This window comes from Notolepis coatsorum (assembly GCF_963971535.1).
Source record: "Notolepis coatsorum genome assembly, chromosome: 14".
In the NCBI taxonomy this organism is placed as follows: Eukaryota; Metazoa; Chordata; class Actinopteri; order Aulopiformes; family Paralepididae; genus Notolepis; species Notolepis coatsorum.
The window spans coordinates 9,720,357-9,740,802 of NC_140178.1; the positions used below are offsets into that span (position 1 = coordinate 9,720,357).

Here is a 20,446-nt window from a genome sequence, read left to right on the forward strand (position 1 = left end):
TATGATTTGGGTCACGTTGCACTGCGGGATTGATTGATTGATTGATTGATTGATTGATTGATTGAAAACTTTATTAACAGATTGCCGAATGGGTACACGTGACCACCACAGGCCCTGATTGATTGATTGAAAACTTTATTAACAGATTGTAGAATGGGTACACGTGACCTGACCGATTGATTGATTGATTGATTGATTGAAAACTTTATTAACAGATTGCAGAATGGGTACAGTGACCGATTGATTGATTGATTGATTGATTGATTGAAAACTTTATTAACAGATTGTATAATGGGTACAGTGACCGATTGATTGATTGCAAACTTTATTAACAGATTGCAGAATGCAGTACAGCTCAATACACACAATTGTTAAGGGGATGCAGACCATGCAGTACTGTTACATTTGTGACATACAGTAAATATATACAAGGGGGAGGGAACTGTACATTTATGATGAATTGAAAATGGGGGACCCTGATGTAAACAAGACGGAAGTCTTTCTCTGGTCTGCATCCCCTTAACAATTGTGTGTATTGAGCTGTACTGCAGATATATTTCAATTGCCTTACTTATTTACATAAGTATTATAGGCCTACAGCAGTATTGTACAGACAGTCTGTGTGAAGTCTGTGTGGTTAACCAGCTGCACAAAGGCAGAGCAAGAGGCTCTACAGAGGGTGGTGAAGGCGGCAGGCAGGATTGTCGGGACTCCTCTATCAAACATCACCTCCGTCTTCACCTCCCGCTGCCTCCACCGCTCCAAGTGTATCATCAAGGACCAGTCTCACCCAGCACATCACCTATTTCAGCTCCTTCCCCCAGGGAGGAGATACCGGTCCATACATGCCAAGAGTTCAAGATTTAAGAACAGCTTTTTCCCCCAAGCAGTCAGACTGTTAAACGCTCATTGACTGTCCCCTCACGTGCACCATGCACTTACCTGGACTTGATAATCACTGTTACCACTCATCATGCACTTTATTTAAAATATTCTGTTATGTACAGTGTTATATGTGTTTCATGTATGTATATATTGTACTACGGTCTGTGGGAGCTCCCCTGAAATTTCACTCACGGTCATATAAGAGTTTTAATGTAGAAGGTTTTATTAATGAAATGTTGGGTATAAACTGGGAGGAGGTATGTTGTGAGGATGACCCAGAGGTTGCACTGGACTTATTTATGTCAGAAACAAATCAGCCCCATGGATAGATAGTAGCTTTTAATGAATTTTAATGAATGAGAGAGACATACTGTAGCCAAAAAAGCATCAGTGTGTTCCAGTTCTGCAGATGACAGACAAAAGTACTGTTCCTTACGTAATCAAGTCACAAAGTTAAATAAGGTGAGAAAAAGGGAATATTTTAAACCATGGTTATATGATGTGAGAAATGATGGTAAAAATCTATGGAATGTTTTAAATCAAATTATGGGTAGAAAATCCAATGTCTGTACACCTTTTGTTGAGTCATATGGAATTGTCCTAACCAAACCATGTGATATTGCCAACCATTTTAATGATTTTTATGCAAGTAAGAGATATCAGCTCAGGCAGGGAATGCACATCTCAAACAATACAAAATCAAATGACATAATTAAGAATATCATAATGAAAGATAAAGGGTGTACATTTGATTTTCAACAGGTTGAGGTTAGTGATATTGAAAGGTTACTCCAGGCTCTACCTGACAGCAAGTTAGCTGGCACAGACAACTTGGATAGTAAATTATTGAGAATTACTGCTACGATCATAGCAAGTCCAGTGTCATATTATTAATAGATGTATACAAGTGGGACTATGTCCAAAGAGATGGAAGGAGGCTAAGGTTACTCCTTTACCCAAAGACTGTGTTGAAAGATGCGCCCATTTTGTTTATAAACTTTATATCTGTTAGTGTTCTTCTTCACTTAGTTTCACGTAATGTTTTGGTTGCACAAATCACGTGACCCAAATCAGCCAATGGAAGCGAGCGGCCGGAGGACCTCAGCCAATGGGTCCCCAAATCACGTGACCCAAATCAGCCAATGGAAGCGAGGGGTATCTAAGCGCGGGGGACCTCAGCCATTGGGTGGGACCCAAATCACGTGACCAAAATCAGCCAATGGAAGCGAGGGGTCGCTATGTGCGGGGCTTGTAAGCGCGGGGCTTGTAAGCGCTGCGGTCTGACGTGCTGCAGCTGGAAGCATCTCCTTGGACTTAACTCTAGCCTTTCCTCCGGTCTTTCCTCTTCCAGACATGTTTATTATTCTCTTTAGCTAAACGAGTTAGACAATGAATGCAGCGAGTTGGAGAGTCGCGTTTTATCTTCGGGCTTGTGTTTTCTCACCCAATCAGGAAAGACGTTTTCTTGGCGGTTTTTCCAAAAGACGAGTCCTCCAATCCTCGTGTGAGATGTAGGCGGAATAACGAGCTCCCAGAGTGGAGACCAATCAGAAACGACTGCCCCTCCACGTCGGTAATATAAGGCCAGAGTTTCTGCGAAGCAGCGTATTATTCTTGTTCGATTGAAGAAGAAAAGATAGTTTCTCATAATGGCAAGAACTAAGCAGACCGCTCGTAAGTCCACCGGTGGCAAAGCCCCAAGGAAGCAGCTCGCCACCAAGGCTGCCCGTAAGAGCGCACCGGCTACCGGCGGCGTGAAGAAGCCACATCGTTACAGGCCAGGTACCGTGGCGCTGAGAGAGATCCGTCGTTACCAGAAGTCCACCGAGTTGCTCATCCGCAAGTTGCCTTTCCAGCGCCTGGTCAGAGAAATCGCCCCGGACTTCAAGACCGACCTGCGCTTCCAGAGCTCTGCTGTCATGGCTCTTCAGGAGGCCAGTGAGGCTTACCTGGTCGGTCTGTTTGAGGACACCAACCTGTGCGCCATCCACGCCAAGAGGGTGACCATCATGCCCAAAGACATCCAGCTGGCCCGCCGCATCCGTGGAGAGCACGCTTAAATCTGCTTTGTTTTCCTACATTCATAACCCAAAGGCTCTTTTAAGAGCCAACACCGTTATCATGAAAAGTACATTCCATTAACTCATTATTTCGACGTGCCAGTTATACTAAAATCATCACTTTAATTCTGATATTTAGACTAGCATCTTGTTGGCTAAAGTAGGGCTAAAGCAGAACAGACTGCAAATTGCCATATAACAATATTTATTGATCACCTTGGGGACATTCGTTATCATAGCAGGAGGGGAGGCACAGGTAGTATAATACATGTCACATAATTATATTACAGTGGAGAAGTAATCATTTAATACAAAGGCAGTGTAAACAATATACAATATAATTAACTCTGGACATGCGCATATGGGCAACAAGGTTGTCCTCGTAGTAGGTTCGTCCGGGAACATGGGGCCTCATTTTGAGAAGCATCTTAGAAATGTGGGAACATAGGCCCTACATTTTGAGTGAAAATAAAATCTGGGGCTGTGGGACCATAGGGCTGACCCCCATGATGCAACACATTACATTGACCTCGATAGGGAAATTCAAAGTTTTACAGTCGAGTAAAGTAGTTTGAATATGGTAATCTGTGTCTTGTGTGTTAATTACAGCTCAATGAAATAAGGTAGCAGTCCATAAGGCGACGTATTGCTATATTTTCATTTATATTTCATGGTGCTGTAATTAAGAAGGATTTTCTCTCAAGGGCAGTGGGAGGAATTAGCTCAGGAGTCAATACATTTCCATATGTACGAGGTGCTTAATTTATGTCATATCAACTTTGCTATTTTGCCCATATTTTATTTTAGGAGCAACAATGTAACCGCACAGGTTCATACACTGAGACAATAGGACATAATTTATTGGTAGTTTAAAATTCAAGATGACAAACTGGTTTTCAACTCAATGTTGCAGCAATCAACAACAGCTAAAAAGTAACCCATGACCATACACCCATAATTATACATGTTCCAATCATACATATAACTGAGGGGCAATAGCCTTTTTCTGCCCCTTCTCTCATTGAGGGCAGGTAGTGAGAGGAATCAGCTCAGTGACCACAGATTTCTATCTGGTTTCATGCTGAACTAGTTTGAGGGGCTTCATTCATAATGTCATTAACTGACTCAAACGTTGACACATCACTCAGAAGAAAATATCAATCATGCCGTCCTTGTACATTTATTTCCAAGTATTTAACATTCATTCAGTTGCTATTTTACAGATATTTATTATTTTTGGAGCAATGTAGTTCCAGTTGGTTGTGTGCAGGCTGTGGCATGTTTCCGTGTTAGTATAATACTCTGAAGTGGAGCCAGGCAAGGGAAATACATTATTCAGAGCACAATTTTACAAACAAACACACCCAATGAGCTGTAACTCTGTGATAAGAGCCATACATTGCTCCAAATGTGTCACCTGTTGGGTCAGGTCAGTGCTACCATCCCTCCTCCACCCCTCATCACAGACCTGGTTTGGACAGGTTCAGTCATTTTAACTCCAGCAGCCCATTACGTACCAACCCGTTTATTTTCTCATGAATCCCTGCACAGCCACAGACACTAAACCGAAAGAAGCTTTAGCTGTCATGACATAAAGATGCCAGACATCCATACATCTGCTAGATCTGTTTGATAATGTCTAGCTCAGGAAAGGCTAAAGTAATCTTGTGTGCATTTAACATCCTGCTATCCTCAAATTTACAATTTACATTACATTGGGTTTCCTTGAGGTATATTTCACCCCAGCAATTTAAACCTCTAGAAAATTATTAAAATTGTAACCAAAGTTTGTGTCTGGGGTGCACGGGGTAAAACAATTCAATTTTAGAATATTTCAGATAATGAAATTAAATGTTTATCATCAACTATCTAGTTAGTATTTATAGGTACATTGAGTCCATCCTCACCTCCATTAAACTATGGTACGCTGCAGCCAAGGACAAAGGCAGGCTGCAGCGTGTCATCCACTCTGCTGAGTAGGTGATCGGCTGCAATCTGCCATCTCTCCAGGACCTGTACGCCTCTCCAGAATTCTGAAGCCTGGTATGGAAACAGCACGGCACAGGACAAGAAGGCCCTACAGAGAGTGGTGCGCTCAGCCGAGCGCACCACGGGTATTGCACTACCTCCCCTGCAGGTTCTATACAACAAGAGGTGCAAATCCAGAGCCTGCAGAATAATGAAAGACCCCCACCACCCCAATAACAGCCTGTTTCAGCTGCTGAGGTCAGGCAGACGCCTGCGAACCCCAGCTACTAGGACAGAGAGGCTCAGCTTCTTCCCCCAGGCCATCAGAGTCTTGAACAATGAACATTGAGTACCACAGAACACTGAACTATCCACACATAAGCACACACCCGACACGCACGCTGTGCACGCTCACACATTAGCAGCCACTTAACACTTTAACACACTCATGCCGCACACACGCACACTTATGGCCAAAAGGAAAGGCCACTTTAAATTAGTATAACAGGAACAGTGTATTGCATGTCCTATATGCTCTGTAAATAACTATGTATGTCATGTCATATATGTTATGATGAATTGAAAATGGGGGACCCTGATGTAAACAAGACGAAAGTCTTTCTCTGGTCTGCATCCCCTTAACAATTGTGTGTATTGAGCTGTACTGTATTGTACCCATTCTGCCATCTGTTAATAACATTTTCAATCAATCAATCACAAATGTAACACAAGACGAAAGTAGTAAACAAGGCGAAAGTAACACTGTCTCCATCACACCAGTAACACGTGTCTGTCCGCTAATGTCGCACTAGTAACACGTAGGGAAAGAGAGAGAGAGAGAGAGAGCCCCCGTCCCCCCCGTCCCCGTCAGCCTATAGCTTATTCCCAGCGGAAGAGTGCTGCAGAGTGCTTCTGCGTTTTCCCTGATTGGCTGTGACACGCAGCGCGGCAGCCGCAGAGCGGGCGACAGAGCTTGCGGCATTATGTAGCCGTAATCCCCGATGTTTTTCATTCGATGCTTAGCTCAACTGGCAGCGCTGCGGTCCTGCGGTCTGTTGGTGACAAGTTCGAATCCCTTCAATTTTTTTATTTTTTTTTTAACATGCATTCTTTCGCCGGTTAAGTTTAGGCATGTTAACTTTAAGCATTGTTTCGGAGTTGGTTATGGTTAATGTTAGGCATTGTTTCGGAGTTGGTTATGGTTAGAAGGGTTAAGTTTAGGCGCTGTTAAGGAGCTGGTTAAGGTTAGAGTTTGTCTTAGAGAATGGCAATATTCTTTCGGAGTTGGTTATGGTTAAGGTTAAGGTTAGGCATGGTTAAGGTTAAGGTTAAGCATTGTTTCGGAGTTGGTTAAGGTTAGAAGGGTTAAGTTTAGGCGCTGTTAAGGAGCTGGTTAAGGTTAGAGTTTGTCTTAGAGAATGGCAATAGACAGCCTATTTCCGCGCTGCAGCTCTCTCGCGCTGCCGTGGTCACATGGGCGTCATGGCCAATCAGAGAAAACGCGGAAGCACGCGACGCACTCTTCCGCTGGGAATAAGCTACACGCTCCCCGTCATCCGCATGCGCAGCAGTGCAACACACAGTACAAGTCCCCCCCCCCCTACCCAACCCCCCCCCCCACCTCCAATGTACAGCCCCACCCCACCTACCCAACCTCCCCCAATGCACAGTTTCTATGTCAAATGTATATACTCTTCTTCTGGATTTTTTTTTTAGTATCACAAACAGTACTGTATTTGAAAATATGGTATGTCATAAATGTATAGATGTAGCAGTACTGTCTATCTGTATGTCATGTGTGTCATATGATGAATTGAAAATGGGGGACCCTGATGGAAACAAGACGAAAGTCTTTCTCAGGTCTGCATCCTCTTAACAATTGTATGTATTGAGCTGTACTGTACTGTACCCATTCTGCAATCTGTTAATAAACTTTTCAATCAATCAATCAATCAAGCCCCGCCCAGACGCGTCTACCTTAATGATAAGCAAGCAGTGCAAAAATGCGGAAGCATTCGTCACCGCACGCCACTACGGTAAAGCGCCTTTCTTTTCAGGCCCGCTTTGGGAGCTGTCGCGCGGAAATAGGCTGTCTATTGCCATTCTCTTTGACAAACTCTAACCTTAACCAGCTCCTTAACAGCGCCTAAACTTAACCGTTCTAACCTTAACCAACTCCGAAACAATGCCTAACCTTAACCTTAACCATGCCTAACCTTAACCATAGAAATTATATTGCCATTCTCTTTGACAAACTCTAACCTTAACCAGCTCCTTAACAGCGCCTAAACTTAACCGTTCTAACCTTAACCAACTCCGAAACAATGCCTAACCTTAACCTTAACCTTAACCATGCCTAACCTTAACCGGCGAAAGAATACATGTTAAAAAAAAAATCACGTTAAAAAAAAAATATTCAATGGGATTCGAACTCGCCAGCAAACGAGCCATAGGATGCACAGCCATGTAGTCTTGCCAATTGAGCTATTTCTAGATACTGAATAAGGGGCGGTGACTTATATATATTGAGCTCCGCTCGTGTCGAACCAAGGCGGGATCTCATGCGCATGCGCGGGCACCTCGCGCGAGCACGCCGGCGCACGCACGCACCTGAGCGAGCACGCCGCCGCCGGTGCACGCACGGGCGCTGGGCGGCGGAAAATGAAAGGCGCATTACCGCACGCCACTACGGTAGAATGCTTCCGCATTCTTGCACTGCTTGCTTATCATTAAGGAAAAGGCCGCCCAGACGTATAGGGGCTGCAGCACCGCAGATGTATGCTATTCTCTGCGGCACTGCAGATTTACCCTACTCAGACCAGAGGGCGTTGCTGCTTTTATTATAGTATGCTAATTTTACTGCGTGGCTTCCTGTAAGCGACTGGTTGAGCTCAGAGTCAGCGAGCATAGTGGCGCAGGATTACGGTGAATAGAACCTGCATACAACTCAGCAGCAGGCTTTATCATCTGGATAATCACAATAATCAAATGATGATGTTATTATGCAGGTTCATTATTAGGATCTGAATAGTCGACCTCGACTTCATCACATATCTCTATATCTTTATCCTATTATGTTTATGAGTTCGTTACTCCGCCTACACCTCCCACGATGATTGGAGGACTGGTCTTTTGGATCTTTCCTGATTGGGTGAGAAAACACAAGCCTGAGGATAAAAGGCGGCTCTCCAATCCCTGTTCATTTTCTAACTCGCTAAACGTAAGAGAATAATAAACATGTCTGGAAGAGGAAAGACCGGAGGAAAGGCCAGAGCTAAGGCCAAGACTCGCTCATCTCGCGCCGGGCTTCAGTTCCCCGTGGGTCGTGTCCACAGGCTGCTGCGTAAAGGCAACTATGCGCATCGTGTTGGAGCCGGTGCCCCGGTTTATCTGGCGGCTGTGCTCGAGTATCTGACCGCTGAGATCCTGGAGTTGGCTGGAAACGCTGCCCGTGACAACAAGAAGAGTCGTATCATCCCCCGTCATCTGCAGCTGGCCGTGCGTAACGACGAGGAGCTCAACAAACTGCTGGGAGGAGTGACCATCGCTCAGGGTGGTGTGCTGCCCAACATCCAGGCTGTCCTTCTGCCCAAGAAGACCGAGAAGGCTGCCAAGAAGTAAATTATTTAGCCTCTTCGACAAACCCCACAAAGGCTCTTTTCAGAGCCACCCACCTCTTACCGAGAAGGCAATAACTCTTGGCTGCATCCTATGTGTAATGTCTACTCCTACACTGACGTGTTGGGGCTCAATCTTGACCAGTAATTTGAGCTACTTTGCAAATCTAACCCTGCCTATAATGACTAGTTAAATGTACTGCAATTTCTGTTTTTATTTTCTACCTGAGAGCATGACTGAACTATGGTATGGCTGTCAAATCACCTCCTGTTGAATAGTATTATTCTGAATTTGTCATTTTCCCATAAAGAATAATTATGTGGAGAAAAGTTTAGCTTCTACAATAATTACCTTGTTTGACTCTGATCCGATTTGAGTGTTGCCCTGGCCCCCCACAGCCAAATGAGTGTTTTAACTTTACATCAGATAAGATAATTAAATAGTTGTTAATTCATTGTCGTCTAACCAGAGTAAACAGTAAAGTGCAATAGGAATGTACATGTGAGTTAATAGTATATAAATGAGTACCACTGAGTAATAATGCTTATCAGATGTATGTACAGTGTTACAGGTATAAAGACACCGGTATTAAGTCATACTGGCCAGTGGTATAACTATTAAGAGTATAAGGGATATAGTACATTATATATATATATGTATTCAGCATTATTGCACGTGCTATCATACAGAGTTATATGTAGAATATAGTTTGATCATGTAGGTAGTGATTACAGTGTAAGGCAAGAGTTCAGAGTTTGAACAGTATGGATAACATATCATAGACTCTAGGCAATCACGTATAGTACTTTAACTTTCACTATTAATTTAACTGACTAGAAGTTAGCCCACTTTCTGATAAAATAAGATAATACTTTATTAATCCCCTTGGGAAAATGCAGGCAGCATGGGGGAGGGGAGGTACAGGTATAGTAGAAGACATGGACATGCGCATATGGGCAACAAGGTGCAAGATGAGGGTATGTAGCCCTCTGTTATATTTGCCCTACAATAAATATAGTTACAAATTACAATATATAATCTAATCTAATATATTCTCCATTGTTATTGCCCCAAACTACAGCTATGGAATTCTAACAGAACTACAATACAGCAATGGAGTTATGGACTAAATCAGTAATTCAAAATAATGCAGTGATGCTTCCTGTTAAAACCTGCTTTTCTAGATCAGGGGTTCCCAAAGTTTTCAGGCCGGGAAGCCGCCGTGTATGCTTTCCGCAACGGAGTTCGGTTTCCGGGTTCCTCTGATTGGCTGCGACCCCCACGTGACGCTGCCGCTCTGCTGTGTGTTGTGTTGCAGCGCGCACCAGAGCGGCAGAGGTCCCTGCCTTCCTCAATTTATACGCATGGAAGTATTGATTGCGCCGTAACGAATAATTAAAAAAAATATACCGTTAACTGGAATATGTTGTGCCTTTACACATATGTTGGATTATGTAATTGGTTTGTCATGACAAACAAAATATCGCATCGCCGGCTGTCTCTGGCTTGCTCCAGCGGACACCAGAGCTCAGCCATGCCGCTCGCGGCAGCATATTCTCGCAGCATCACGTGGGGGTCGCGGCCAATCAGAGGAACCCGGAAACCGAACTCCGTTGCAGAAAGCATACACGCGACCGGGACCAGGAAAATAAGGCGTCAGAGAGCCGAGGACCAATGCACATCCTCAGGCTTTTTTTTTAGCTTTTTTGCCAGGCGACCGATTTTTTAAGCCAAATATCACTTCAACCCTATTAAGTTAGTTCAAGTTAGTTATTCATTTATATGTAATATTTATGAGGGCTAACTTGTTGCAAAATAATGATAATAATAATAGCCTCATTAAAATACTATTGTTGCTTCGGTTGTTTTCAGCGTTTTATGTGCATAATCTGTTATTTAGTTTGAAATGTTCATTGAAATAAGTAGATTTTTCGTTTTTGTTTATTTATTGTTGTTAGAATAAAACCATATCGTCACATTTTAGAATACAATAGATTCGAATACAACTAGAAACACTGTCCTGGCCTGCTTCTAAGTTCAGTGGCCTGACAACAAAAAAATTGAAAATCATCTCGCGGCTCTCCCGTGGCTGCTCGCGGCCAACCTTTGTGTCGCGACTCCGACTTTGGGGAACCACCGATAGTAGATTGATATTGAAACTAGCTGTCGTTTTTGTAGAAACAAGGAAGTAACTTTAAAGGGGAACAATGCTGATTTTGCACATTATCTCACACTTCCAAAAACCCTAAACAGTTTCTCAGACATCACTCTAGTTTGACAGTTATTCAGAGTAGTGTAGTGCCGAGAGATGGGAGTCGGAGTCGGTAGCTCGAGGTAGAGCGAACAGCATTTATTCAGTACACAAATACAACATGCTACTGCTACGTTGCGTGCAGTCGACTCACTTGTGGTGGCAGGAAGTGCCACCTCATATAATGTTCGGGCGGAACTCTTGTTCCTAACAATAGTTCCGTGGGTGAATTATGTACCATTACCAATCACTACACAAGCCCCCCCAGAATTCATCCATGGTCCAAATCTCCACGGCGGGGAGAGACAACGACCCGGCCGCGGCGTGAGCGGACAACCCGGGGCGCGGTGCAAGCGATTGCGCCCTCCACGGCGCCCGGGGGCATGAACCGGCCCCGGTGAGTGCGGAAAGCCAGGGGCGGGGAGGTAGGGGCGGCGCAAGCGCCCGCGTCCTCCCCGACATCCGGGGGCACAGACGTCGACGAGGCCAACGGCGGCTCCGTCGTTGGCGGGTCCCGGGGTAGCGGCGCACGGCCTCGGCGGGGGGAGAGGGCCAGCTCTAAGGGCTGGGAAATGCCTACGTGGGCGGGTTCAATCTTGTGGTGGTTGTACCCCACCTCAAAGGCGAGCCTTCGCCAGTCCTCAGGGGCCTGTGGGCTAGGGTGTCCGGTGGGTAGGTCATTCAGCAGCGTCGGACCCGAGTGACCAATCGCGACGTCCTCCAGGCGTAGACTGGAATCTGCAGTCCCGAGGGCCGGGATGTCGTGGTCGGAGGCCTGTTCCGAGCCCCTGTTGACGTAGTCGAGGTCCGGCTGTACAGCTCCGATGACGACGTTGGGCTTCTCGGCGACGTGTCTCGCGGCGCACTCGGAATCGTGCGTGAGCTCTTGTTGTGCCGACCATGGCTCCGCTACCTTTGACTCCGAAAACGTGAGGGGTTCGTGGTCGGTGAAAGCTGTAAGAAGGCCGCCGTATGTCGCCTCATCGCGGACACATGCCAACGAAGCCCGTGTCTGTGCGTTTATTAGGCGGCCATGTCTAATGTCCACGAGGAGACCGTGTGCACCCAGGAAATCTGCCCCGAGTAGTGGGAACGAAATGTCGGCCGTGATGCAGTCCCACGTGAACCGCTGGCCCCCAAAACACAGTTCCACGGTCCTTGTACCGTAGGTGCGGATAGGGGTATCGTTGGCGGTCGTCAGGCGTGGACCTCTATCATCGCCGGCGGTGTCCTCTTTTGTAGCTGGCAGGACGCTCCTCTGAGCTCCGGTGTCGCAGAGGAATTTGCAACCGGAGAGTGTGTCTCTAATGAAAAGCAGCCGGTTCGACATACCTGCGCTCACCGCTGCTACTGGGCGCAGGTGTCTGCGTTTATGCGTTATGCCGAAAGTGCAAGGGGAACGGCATCTTGTCGCCCTCGCGCCGAAACGTGCGTGGTAATAACACAGGCCTGCGGCAGCGCTGCTCCTGATCTTCCTCGCCCCTCCCCCCTGCGGCGTGTAACCGCATGTCGAGGCTATTAGCCCTGGGGCAAAGTGTCGAGTGGCCAGGTAGAAGCGGTCTGCCTCTCCTGCCAAAGCACGGGGATCCGTAGCCGCTGTATTGGCAAGTGCCGTCTGCACGTGTGGCGGCATGTGCCTGAGAAACAGTTCGATAAACAGGAAATCAGGCCGTTCTGCACCCAGCAGGTTTAACATCATCTCCATGTGCTCCGAAGGCTTGCTGTCCCCCAAGCCTCGTAAAGCCAGCAAGCGTCGGGCCCGCTCTGACTGTGACAACTCGAATATTCTGAGTAGGTGCGTCTTAAACGCCTCATATTTATTCCGTGCAGGCGGAGCTGTTATGAAGCCTACCGTCCTCGCCGCTGTAGTGCTCCCGAGGCTCGAGACGACGTGGTAATATCTCGCGGCGTCGTCGTCAACCCCTCGTAGGGCGAACTGCGCCTCTGCTTGAGCGAACCACGCCGCCGCAGAATGCTCCCAAAACTCCGGCAATCGAATAATAACGGCATCGTTTGCCATGTTCGGTTCGGTCCCTGATACTTCAGCGAGACCAATGTCAGGGTCACCAGTGTAGTGCCGAGAGATGGGAGTTGGAGTCGGTAGCTCGAGGTAGAGCGAACAGCATTTATTCAGTACACAAATACAACATGCTACTGCTACGTTGCGTGCAGTCGACTCACTTGTGGTGGCAGGAAGTGCCACCTCATATAATGTTCGGGCGGAACTCTTGTTCCTAACAATAGTTCCGTGGGTGAATTATGTACCATTAACAATCACTACAGTAGATACGTTTGAATATGGCCACTAGTGATGTCATCGGGAACATGTAATGCTAAAGTTACAATAAAATGTAGAACTTCATATTGAAAGGGCAGCACTGTAGTAGTGGTAATGTGAGGTCAATTATTGACATGGCAATTTAAAACCTGGAGAAAATTAACTAATACCTTCTAGAATATGAACAGCTCTCTCATGACAGAGTGTGTGGCTCTTAAAAGAGCCTTTAGGTTTCGATATGAAGGGTTCAACAGGAGTTTACTTGGAGCTGGTGTACTTGGTCACAGCCTTGGTTCCCTCGGACACTGCGTGCTTGGCGAGCTCACCGGGGAGCAGCAGGCGGACGGCGGTCTGGATCTCCCTGGAAGTGATGGTCCTACGCTTGTTGTAGAGAGCCAGTTTAGAGGCTTCTCCGGCGATGCGCTCAAATATGTCGTTAACGAAGGAGTTCATGATCCCCATGGCCTTGGAGGAAACGCCGGTGTCAGGATGGACCTGCTTCAGGACCTTGTAAATATAAATGGCATAACTCTCCTTCCTGGACTTTCTGCGCTTCTTGCCTCCCTTGGCGGTTGTCTTGGTGACGGCTTTCTTGGAGCCCTTCTTGGGCGCTGGCTTGGCTGGCTCAGGCATGATTATCAGTCGGAACTAAACAGCAACGAATGTGGAAACAGAAGCGCACTGCTGCGCTTTTATAGGTCAAATTGTGCAAATACAGCTGCGTGGCTTCTTGTATACGATTGGTTGAGAGGCTTTGTCGCACTTTTACCGCGCACAAGAAACTGTTTGCGCACAAAGCCATAATAACGCAATTGTATATTCTCTTAGCAAAACTCCATAGCCACACTTGAGATTATCAGCCAAGCAATAATCGACATGAAACTGCATTTTTCCAAGACAATGATTTTGTGCACCTTAAATTTAGCTCTCTTGGTGACATCTGTCACTGCTTTGACTTACAATATATATATACACACCCACACATTCATACACATCTGTCTGTACATACCTGCATAATCCTTTTTACATGTATTTGGCATCACTTTTAATCATGGAAATGCCAGTATACATTTATAAGGTGAGATGTTTTCTGATGGTGCTGATTCGTCTCCATGAGCAGGTTTCCTCTTGTTTGGGTTATTTATTACTGATCATAAACAGATGACACAGACCGACATGGTCTCACCATGAGCTACATGTATCAGTACCTCACTGTGGCACAAGATAATAATACAAGTATGACTCTGACAACATATAGTATGTTTCATTCCTTGAGCTATTTCTTCTGAATGTATCAAAAATGTAGCTGGCAGCCTACTGCACCACATTCTAAGATACTTTACTTCACAATGAGTTGAGCCCTAACAATAGAGGCCTGTATATCTGACCTATAGGCTAAACACAAACTGTAATGTCTGTGTTGTTCTGTTTCTTCCAGAATGGCTGCCTGTAACCGTTGGTAACCACTTTCAAAAGAAAATGCCTAATTTGTGTGCAGTGGTAGTCGGTAAAACACTGCTGAAAAGCATGATATTACTGTTCCGTTGTGACTTCTTTATAACATTCAGTAATAAGACACAACACTATGTGTTGATATGATAATCTATACATAGCAACCATTCCATTGCCTTTACTACACAAACATTCCGTGCAAGGCCTCTTTTGTGGAAATGCAGAACATGTTGATATGGTGCGTTTATGTTTGGTGATATGATGATTCATTATGAATCTACTATGTCGATCTATTTAAACTATTGAAATATAATTAAAATAGACCAATGCAGTTATTATTTATTGTGCTAAGTGTTCAGTGTAGCAGAATTTAATCAGAAACACAGCAGATCAGCAATGCCCAAAAAGCATGTATTGTCAACAACCATGCAGCAGTCTAAAGTACACAACAAACTAGTTTTCCCAAAAGGAAAATATAGCTACGTTTCTTGTGTGAGTTACGAAATGTTTTGCAACATTAATTAATTAAATGTTAGTTGTAATTAATATAGGCCACGTGAAACCTTCCTCTGATCTAAGGTGGTGATCATCCCTCATACGAAGTCGAGGTGACCCACGCTACAGGCCACCAGCAACCGTGTGTTTACCAACACCGGAAAAGCATCCATTTAAAACAAAATGCGTCACCCCAGATTACTAATCTCGCTCCCAGTCTCTAATCAGGTAGTTTGGCTCGCTGGAAAACGAGATTATGTCGGATTATAATGCAATCTAAAGAATTGTGAGACATAAATAACAGAAAAGGTAATAGCTGCGCACCATGGTGAAGGCGCAAGTTGGTGGTTTGAAGCGTCCACAAACACACCAGGGGTCTCCAAATCGTTTAATTCTGATGGCACATATTTCTGCTTGCTGACCCATTTGGCGTTAAATTCCTGCAATATTCATAGTTGTGTATTTTAGCTCTTTTTTGGCGAGGAGAAAACACAAGCGGCAGAGCATTTTGGCAGCACAGAGGACAGGGTGGGTTGAGTCTACATGACTCTCATGTAGTGTTTAAGACCAGCCCAATAACTGAGCTTCAATATCATAATTCTAGTTGTGTTAAATCTGAGACAGAACGAGAGAAGATGGCAGAAGTCGCTCCAGCTCCAGCTAAGGCTGCTAAGAAGAAGGCAGCTCCCAGACCCAAGAAGGCAGGTCCCAGCGTCAGTGACCTGGTCGTCGAGGCAGTGTCTGCTTCTAAAGAGAGGAGCGGTGTGTCTCTGGCTGCCGTAAAGAAGGCTCTGGCTGCCGGCGGCTATGACGTGGACAAGAACAAGGCCCGCGTTAAGACCGCTGTCAAGAGTCTGGTGACAAAGGGAACCCTGGTCCAGGTCAAGGGTACCGGAGCCTCCGGCTCTTTCAAGATCAACAAGGCTGAGGTTAAAGCCAAAAAGCCTGCAAAGAAAGCCGCTCCGAAAGCCAAGAAGCCAGCAGCCAAGAAACCTGTCGTGGCCAAAAAGCCCGCGAAGGCAGCAATGAAGAAGCCTGTTGCCGTCAAGAAGTCTCTCAAGAAAGTCAAGAAGGTAGCTGCCAAGAGTCCCAAGAAGGTAGCGGCCAAGAGTCCCAAGAAGGTAGCGGCCAAGAGTCCCAAGAAGGTAGAAGCCAAGAGCCCAAAGAAGGTGAAAAAGCCCGCTGCGCCCAAGAAGGCCCCAGCTAAGAAGGCTGCCAAGCCAAAAGCAGCTAAAAGGGCAGCTCCAAGAAGAGATAAGCGTTTGAACAGAACGTTGTCTTTAATTCAACAAAAGGCTCTTTTAAGAGCCACCCACTTCTTTCATGAAAAGCAATATTGTACTGTGTGGAAGTGAAGGGGGCTTATCGAAGTATATAACTTAGTATTACTTTTGGGATGGTTGATTTCCACAAGATACTTTCAGCACGACAACAAAGCAAAATAATGCAACTTTATATATTATATAAATATGGAGAATATACCACAACAAAATCTATATAAAATATAGATCAGATATAGGTTCTTAATTGGAGAATGTTGATTGTTATTAAGACCGGTTTGATTAGTGGGACCTACTAACGCAGATACTTTACCGCAATGAGTTGAGCCCTTTATTGTAGAAATACATAAATTGCTATCATTATGGTGCATTTATGTTCGTGCGTAAATTACCGCTATGACACTATTGGAATGACTACGGGTGATGGCCCATTAGTGGACACAGCACATTAATATAATTTCATGTATTCAGACCGGTTTGGATCATTTGTTGGCACATAATTATGTCCCCACTACCTCACATTAAACAGTGTCAGTCAAGTACATGACTGAATTACCACCTATTCCCATCTGTCCATCTGTGTCATTCTTCCATGTTTGCTCTGATTAAAACCCTCAGATCCCTACATTTGGTTTTGGCCCATGAAGCCGTCTTTATCAACTTCATGTGGTTCAGTGCATTGCTATACTGAGATATATTGTTTGTATATGTGATATACATGGATGCTTGTGCCTTGCTAGTGAAATATATTGTTTTTATGTGATATAAATGCATGCTTGTGCGTTGCTACACTGAGATAATCTCATGTATCTGCCATGACCGACTACCTTGTTGTTGTTGTTGTTGTTGTTGTTGTTGTTGTTGTTGTTGTTGTTGTTGTTGTTGTCCTTATAGTATGCTAGCTGTAATTTGACCAGAACAAAGCCTCTTATGATTGTGGGTAGTGTACTAATATTTCATAACTGTCCTTTCAGAAAGCACTGAGCACACTTACAGCAATGTTCTGCCTCAACCGTGACCCTGGCCTGATCTTCTTTGCCCTAAGCCTAAACCACAACAGCCAAGCCTCAGGTCCAGACCCTCCTTTTTTAGACATGATCACTTTATTTTATTTACTAAACTTTGTTTTGTTATTATTGTATTATCTCAATTTGCTTTATTGTAATTATGTAAATTAGGGCTCCTACATGTTCAATCAGGGATATATGAAGATATATCCATACAGGTATAGTTCAGACCTCCTTCTTGAGTGTTATAGGGAGAAAAAATATAAATAAGATGAAGAGGGTGGGGTATGCTATTGACCTAAATAATACATCTGTATTTTAGATGAGTTCACTGGAAAAGACCTATCACCCCCCCCCCCCGTCATCTGCAACTGGCTGTGCGTAATGAAGAGGAACTAAACTAACTCCGGCGTGTTGACCAAGAAGACTAATGACTAATTACATGTGCAATTATGTAAGACAAGACAAATTAACCAAACCGGTCTGAATACATGCAATTGTGCTTATGTACTGTTACCATAAATGGGAAGAATGAATACTTAAGTCTTTGTTAACGAGGACATTTGTTTTGTAATCCATTGTAACTAATGCATGGTTCTGCCGTAGTTTGATTTGATGCTTATGTTTATATACAAATTGGCTTGGAAGGGGTGAGACTCATCAATGTTCCCCATCTGGTTCAAATAACTACAGATCAAAAAATGAAATAGATGTTTTGTATAATTAGAAGACCCCTTCCCCTCAATGTAGACTATTGCATTAGAATGCATTGTTCCTTCATGGGAAATGGTGGTTGGCTCTTAAAAGAGCCTTTTGATGTGAACAATGTTCTGCTTGGACGCTTACTTCTTCTTGGGAGCTGCTTTCTTTGCTGCTTTGGGCTTGGCAGCCTTCTTTGCTGGAGCCTTCTTGGGAGCAACAGGCTTTTTCACCTTCTTTGGGGTCTTGGCTGCTACCTTCTTGGGACTTTTGGCTACTACCTTCTTGGGACTCTTGGTTGCTACCTTCTTGGGACTCTTGGCTGCTACCTTCTTGGGACTCTTGGCTGCTACCTTCTTGGGACTCTTGGCTGCTACCTTCTTGGGAGACTTCTTAGCTGCAACAGGCTTCTTAGTTGCCGCCTTCTTGGGCTTTTTAGCAGTGACTGGTTTCTTGGCCGCTGGCTTCTTTGCGGGCTTTTTGGCTTTAACCTCAGCCTTGTTGATCTTGAAAGAGCCGGAGGCTCCGGTACCCTTGACCTGGACCAGGGTTCCTTTTGTCACCAGACTCCTGACAGCGGTCTTAACGCGGGCCTTGTTCTTGTCCACGTCATAGCCGCCGGCAGCCAGAGCCTTCTTTACGGCAGCCAGAGACACACCGCTCCTCTCTTTAGAAGCAGACACTGCCTCGACGACCAGGTCACTGACGCTGGGACCTGCCTTCTTGGGTCTGGGAGCTGCCTTCTTCTTAGCGGCCTTAGCCGGAGCGGCGGGAGCTGGAGCGACTTCTGCCATCTTCTCTCGTTCTCTGCTGCAAAACAAAAGTTGAAGTAACTAGGAGTGTCAACTGACTGATAGTCTGGCCGAGGCAGGGGACTGGTCTTAAACACTGCATGAGAGCCATGTAGACTCAATCAGCCCGGTCCGCCTCTGTACTGTCAAAATGCTCTGTCGCTTGTGTTTTCTCTTCGCATAAAATAGTTAAAATACACAACTATGAATATTGCAGAAATCTAACCCCAAATGTCCCAGCTAGTAGACACATGTCCCATCAGAATCAAACTATTTGGAGAAACATGGTTAATTTGTGGACGCTCCAAAACAATAATGTGTGCCGTCACCACTGTTGTGCAGCTACTTTTTTCTTGTATTTATCTCTTACAATTCTTTAGAGTAAATTAGAATCCGACAAAATCTCGTTTTCCAGCGAGCCGAGCTACCTGACAAGGGACTGAAAGAAAGATGAGTCATCTGGGGTGACGTGTTTTGTTTTAAATGGGTGACTTTTCGGTGTTGGTAAACACAGTCTTTTGTTGGTGGTGGCCTGTAGTGTGGGTGACCTCGACTTCGTTTGAGTAAGTAGAAGGTTTAATGTGGCCTATATGGATTAAAACTCAAATTAGACCTACCTTTATGAGTATGTAAAAACCGTATAAAGGACACATAGCTATACATTTAGCTTTTTGTTTACAATACAGGCTTTAAAAGACAACTGAAACAACATTTAACAGCCCTATGCCTGCACATTATGTACATGTAGACACACACATACGCATAGTTACTTTTATTTTTACTTTATTGTATTTTTAGTGACAGAAATATTAGTAGCCTATACAAATAGGTGGTAAGAGTATATGGTTTCTCACTGCTTGTGAATTGAGTGCATATTAATATATAGTGTTATGTAATGTATATTGTACTATGTTCTATTATGCGGTATCATGTAATATGTTTGATTTTTAATTCCACTTGGTTGCTTGTCTGAAAATGTCTTATCTGTAACATGTTTATATGTTATGTGTGGACCCCAGGAAGAGTAGCTGATGTTTTGCATCAGCTAATGGGGATCATAATAAAATCATACTGTAAGAAAGAAGTACACAAACAGTCCATGCAAGGCCTCTATTGTTACTGTCTATTGGTGTAGTACATGTTGATACATTCTGAAGAAATGGTTCAAGGAATGAAACATACCGTACTATGTTTCTACTACCTGTACCATAGTGGGGCATTGGATTATATACACATGGCCCATGGTGAGACCCAGTCCTGTGTAAATGTTGGTGTCATCTGTTTAGTAACCCAAACAAGAGGAAACCATCGGCTCAACCCAGCATCATCAGAAAACATCTCTTACAAAAATGTATCCTGGCATTCCTATGATAAAAAAAATTATGCCATGCATCTACCATTGATATCATGGTTTTAAAATTGACTATACCATGTTATTAATGGTTCCATTACATGTACTATGGCTCTACCATGGTACATCATTTATATAATGACTGGTAAAAAAAATAAAAAGAGCACCTCGTGAAACACAAAATAAACTATTGAGCTGCTGATCAGTTTGATCAAAGGTGTCCTTATTGATAAATACTGCTCAGAAAAGTTAGGCCCAAATCTACGATTTTATGGTGTATGACAGAAACACATCTAGAGAAATTGTGACTA

The 20,446-nt window shown here is 44.5% G+C and overlaps 5 protein-coding genes across 5 annotated transcripts in view; 3 read left to right on the forward strand and 2 right to left on the reverse strand.

The window, feature by feature from the left end:
• Nucleotides 1-2,534: 2,534 nt before the first annotated feature.
• LOC311239921 (histone H3.2-like) lies at nucleotides 2,535-2,945 on the forward strand (the record flags this gene model as incomplete). The annotated part of the gene is made up of 1 exon (XM_084328364.1): nucleotides 2,535-2,945. One exon carries the CDS (start codon nucleotides 2,535-2,537, stop codon nucleotides 2,943-2,945), a length of 411 nt encoding a protein of 136 aa, XP_084184490.1.
• A 5,205-nt stretch (nucleotides 2,946-8,150) lies between these two features.
• LOC311241052 (histone H2A) lies at nucleotides 8,151-9,053 on the forward strand (the record flags this gene model as incomplete). The annotated part of the gene is made up of 1 exon (XM_084329730.1): nucleotides 8,151-9,053. One exon carries the CDS (start codon nucleotides 8,151-8,153, stop codon nucleotides 8,532-8,534), a length of 384 nt encoding a protein of 127 aa, XP_084185856.1. The 3' UTR covers nucleotides 8,535-9,053.
• Nucleotides 9,054-13,318: 4,265 nt separating this feature from the next.
• On the reverse strand, nucleotides 13,319-13,693 carry LOC311239922 (histone H2B-like; the record flags this gene model as incomplete). Its single annotated transcript, XM_084328365.1, has 1 exon — nucleotides 13,319-13,693. The coding sequence occupies one exon, from the start codon at nucleotides 13,691-13,693 to the stop codon at nucleotides 13,319-13,321; it is 375 nt and encodes a 124-aa protein (XP_084184491.1).
• A 1,949-nt stretch (nucleotides 13,694-15,642) lies between these two features.
• On the forward strand, nucleotides 15,643-16,362 carry LOC311239923 (histone H1-like; the record flags this gene model as incomplete). The annotated part of the gene is made up of 1 exon (XM_084328366.1): nucleotides 15,643-16,362. The coding sequence occupies one exon, from the start codon at nucleotides 15,643-15,645 to the stop codon at nucleotides 16,360-16,362; it is 720 nt and encodes a 239-aa protein (XP_084184492.1).
• A 1,774-nt stretch (nucleotides 16,363-18,136) lies between these two features.
• LOC311241038 (histone H1-like) overlaps nucleotides 18,137-20,446 on the reverse strand; it is a gene marked incomplete at both ends in the record, with an annotated part of 359,561 nt that continues 357,251 nt past the window's right edge. Inside the window, one exon of the mRNA XM_084329713.1 lies at nucleotides 18,137-18,271. Within this exon, the coding sequence (XP_084185839.1) occupies nucleotides 18,137-18,271 (135 nt within the window). The remainder of the gene's footprint in view (nucleotides 18,272-20,446) is intronic.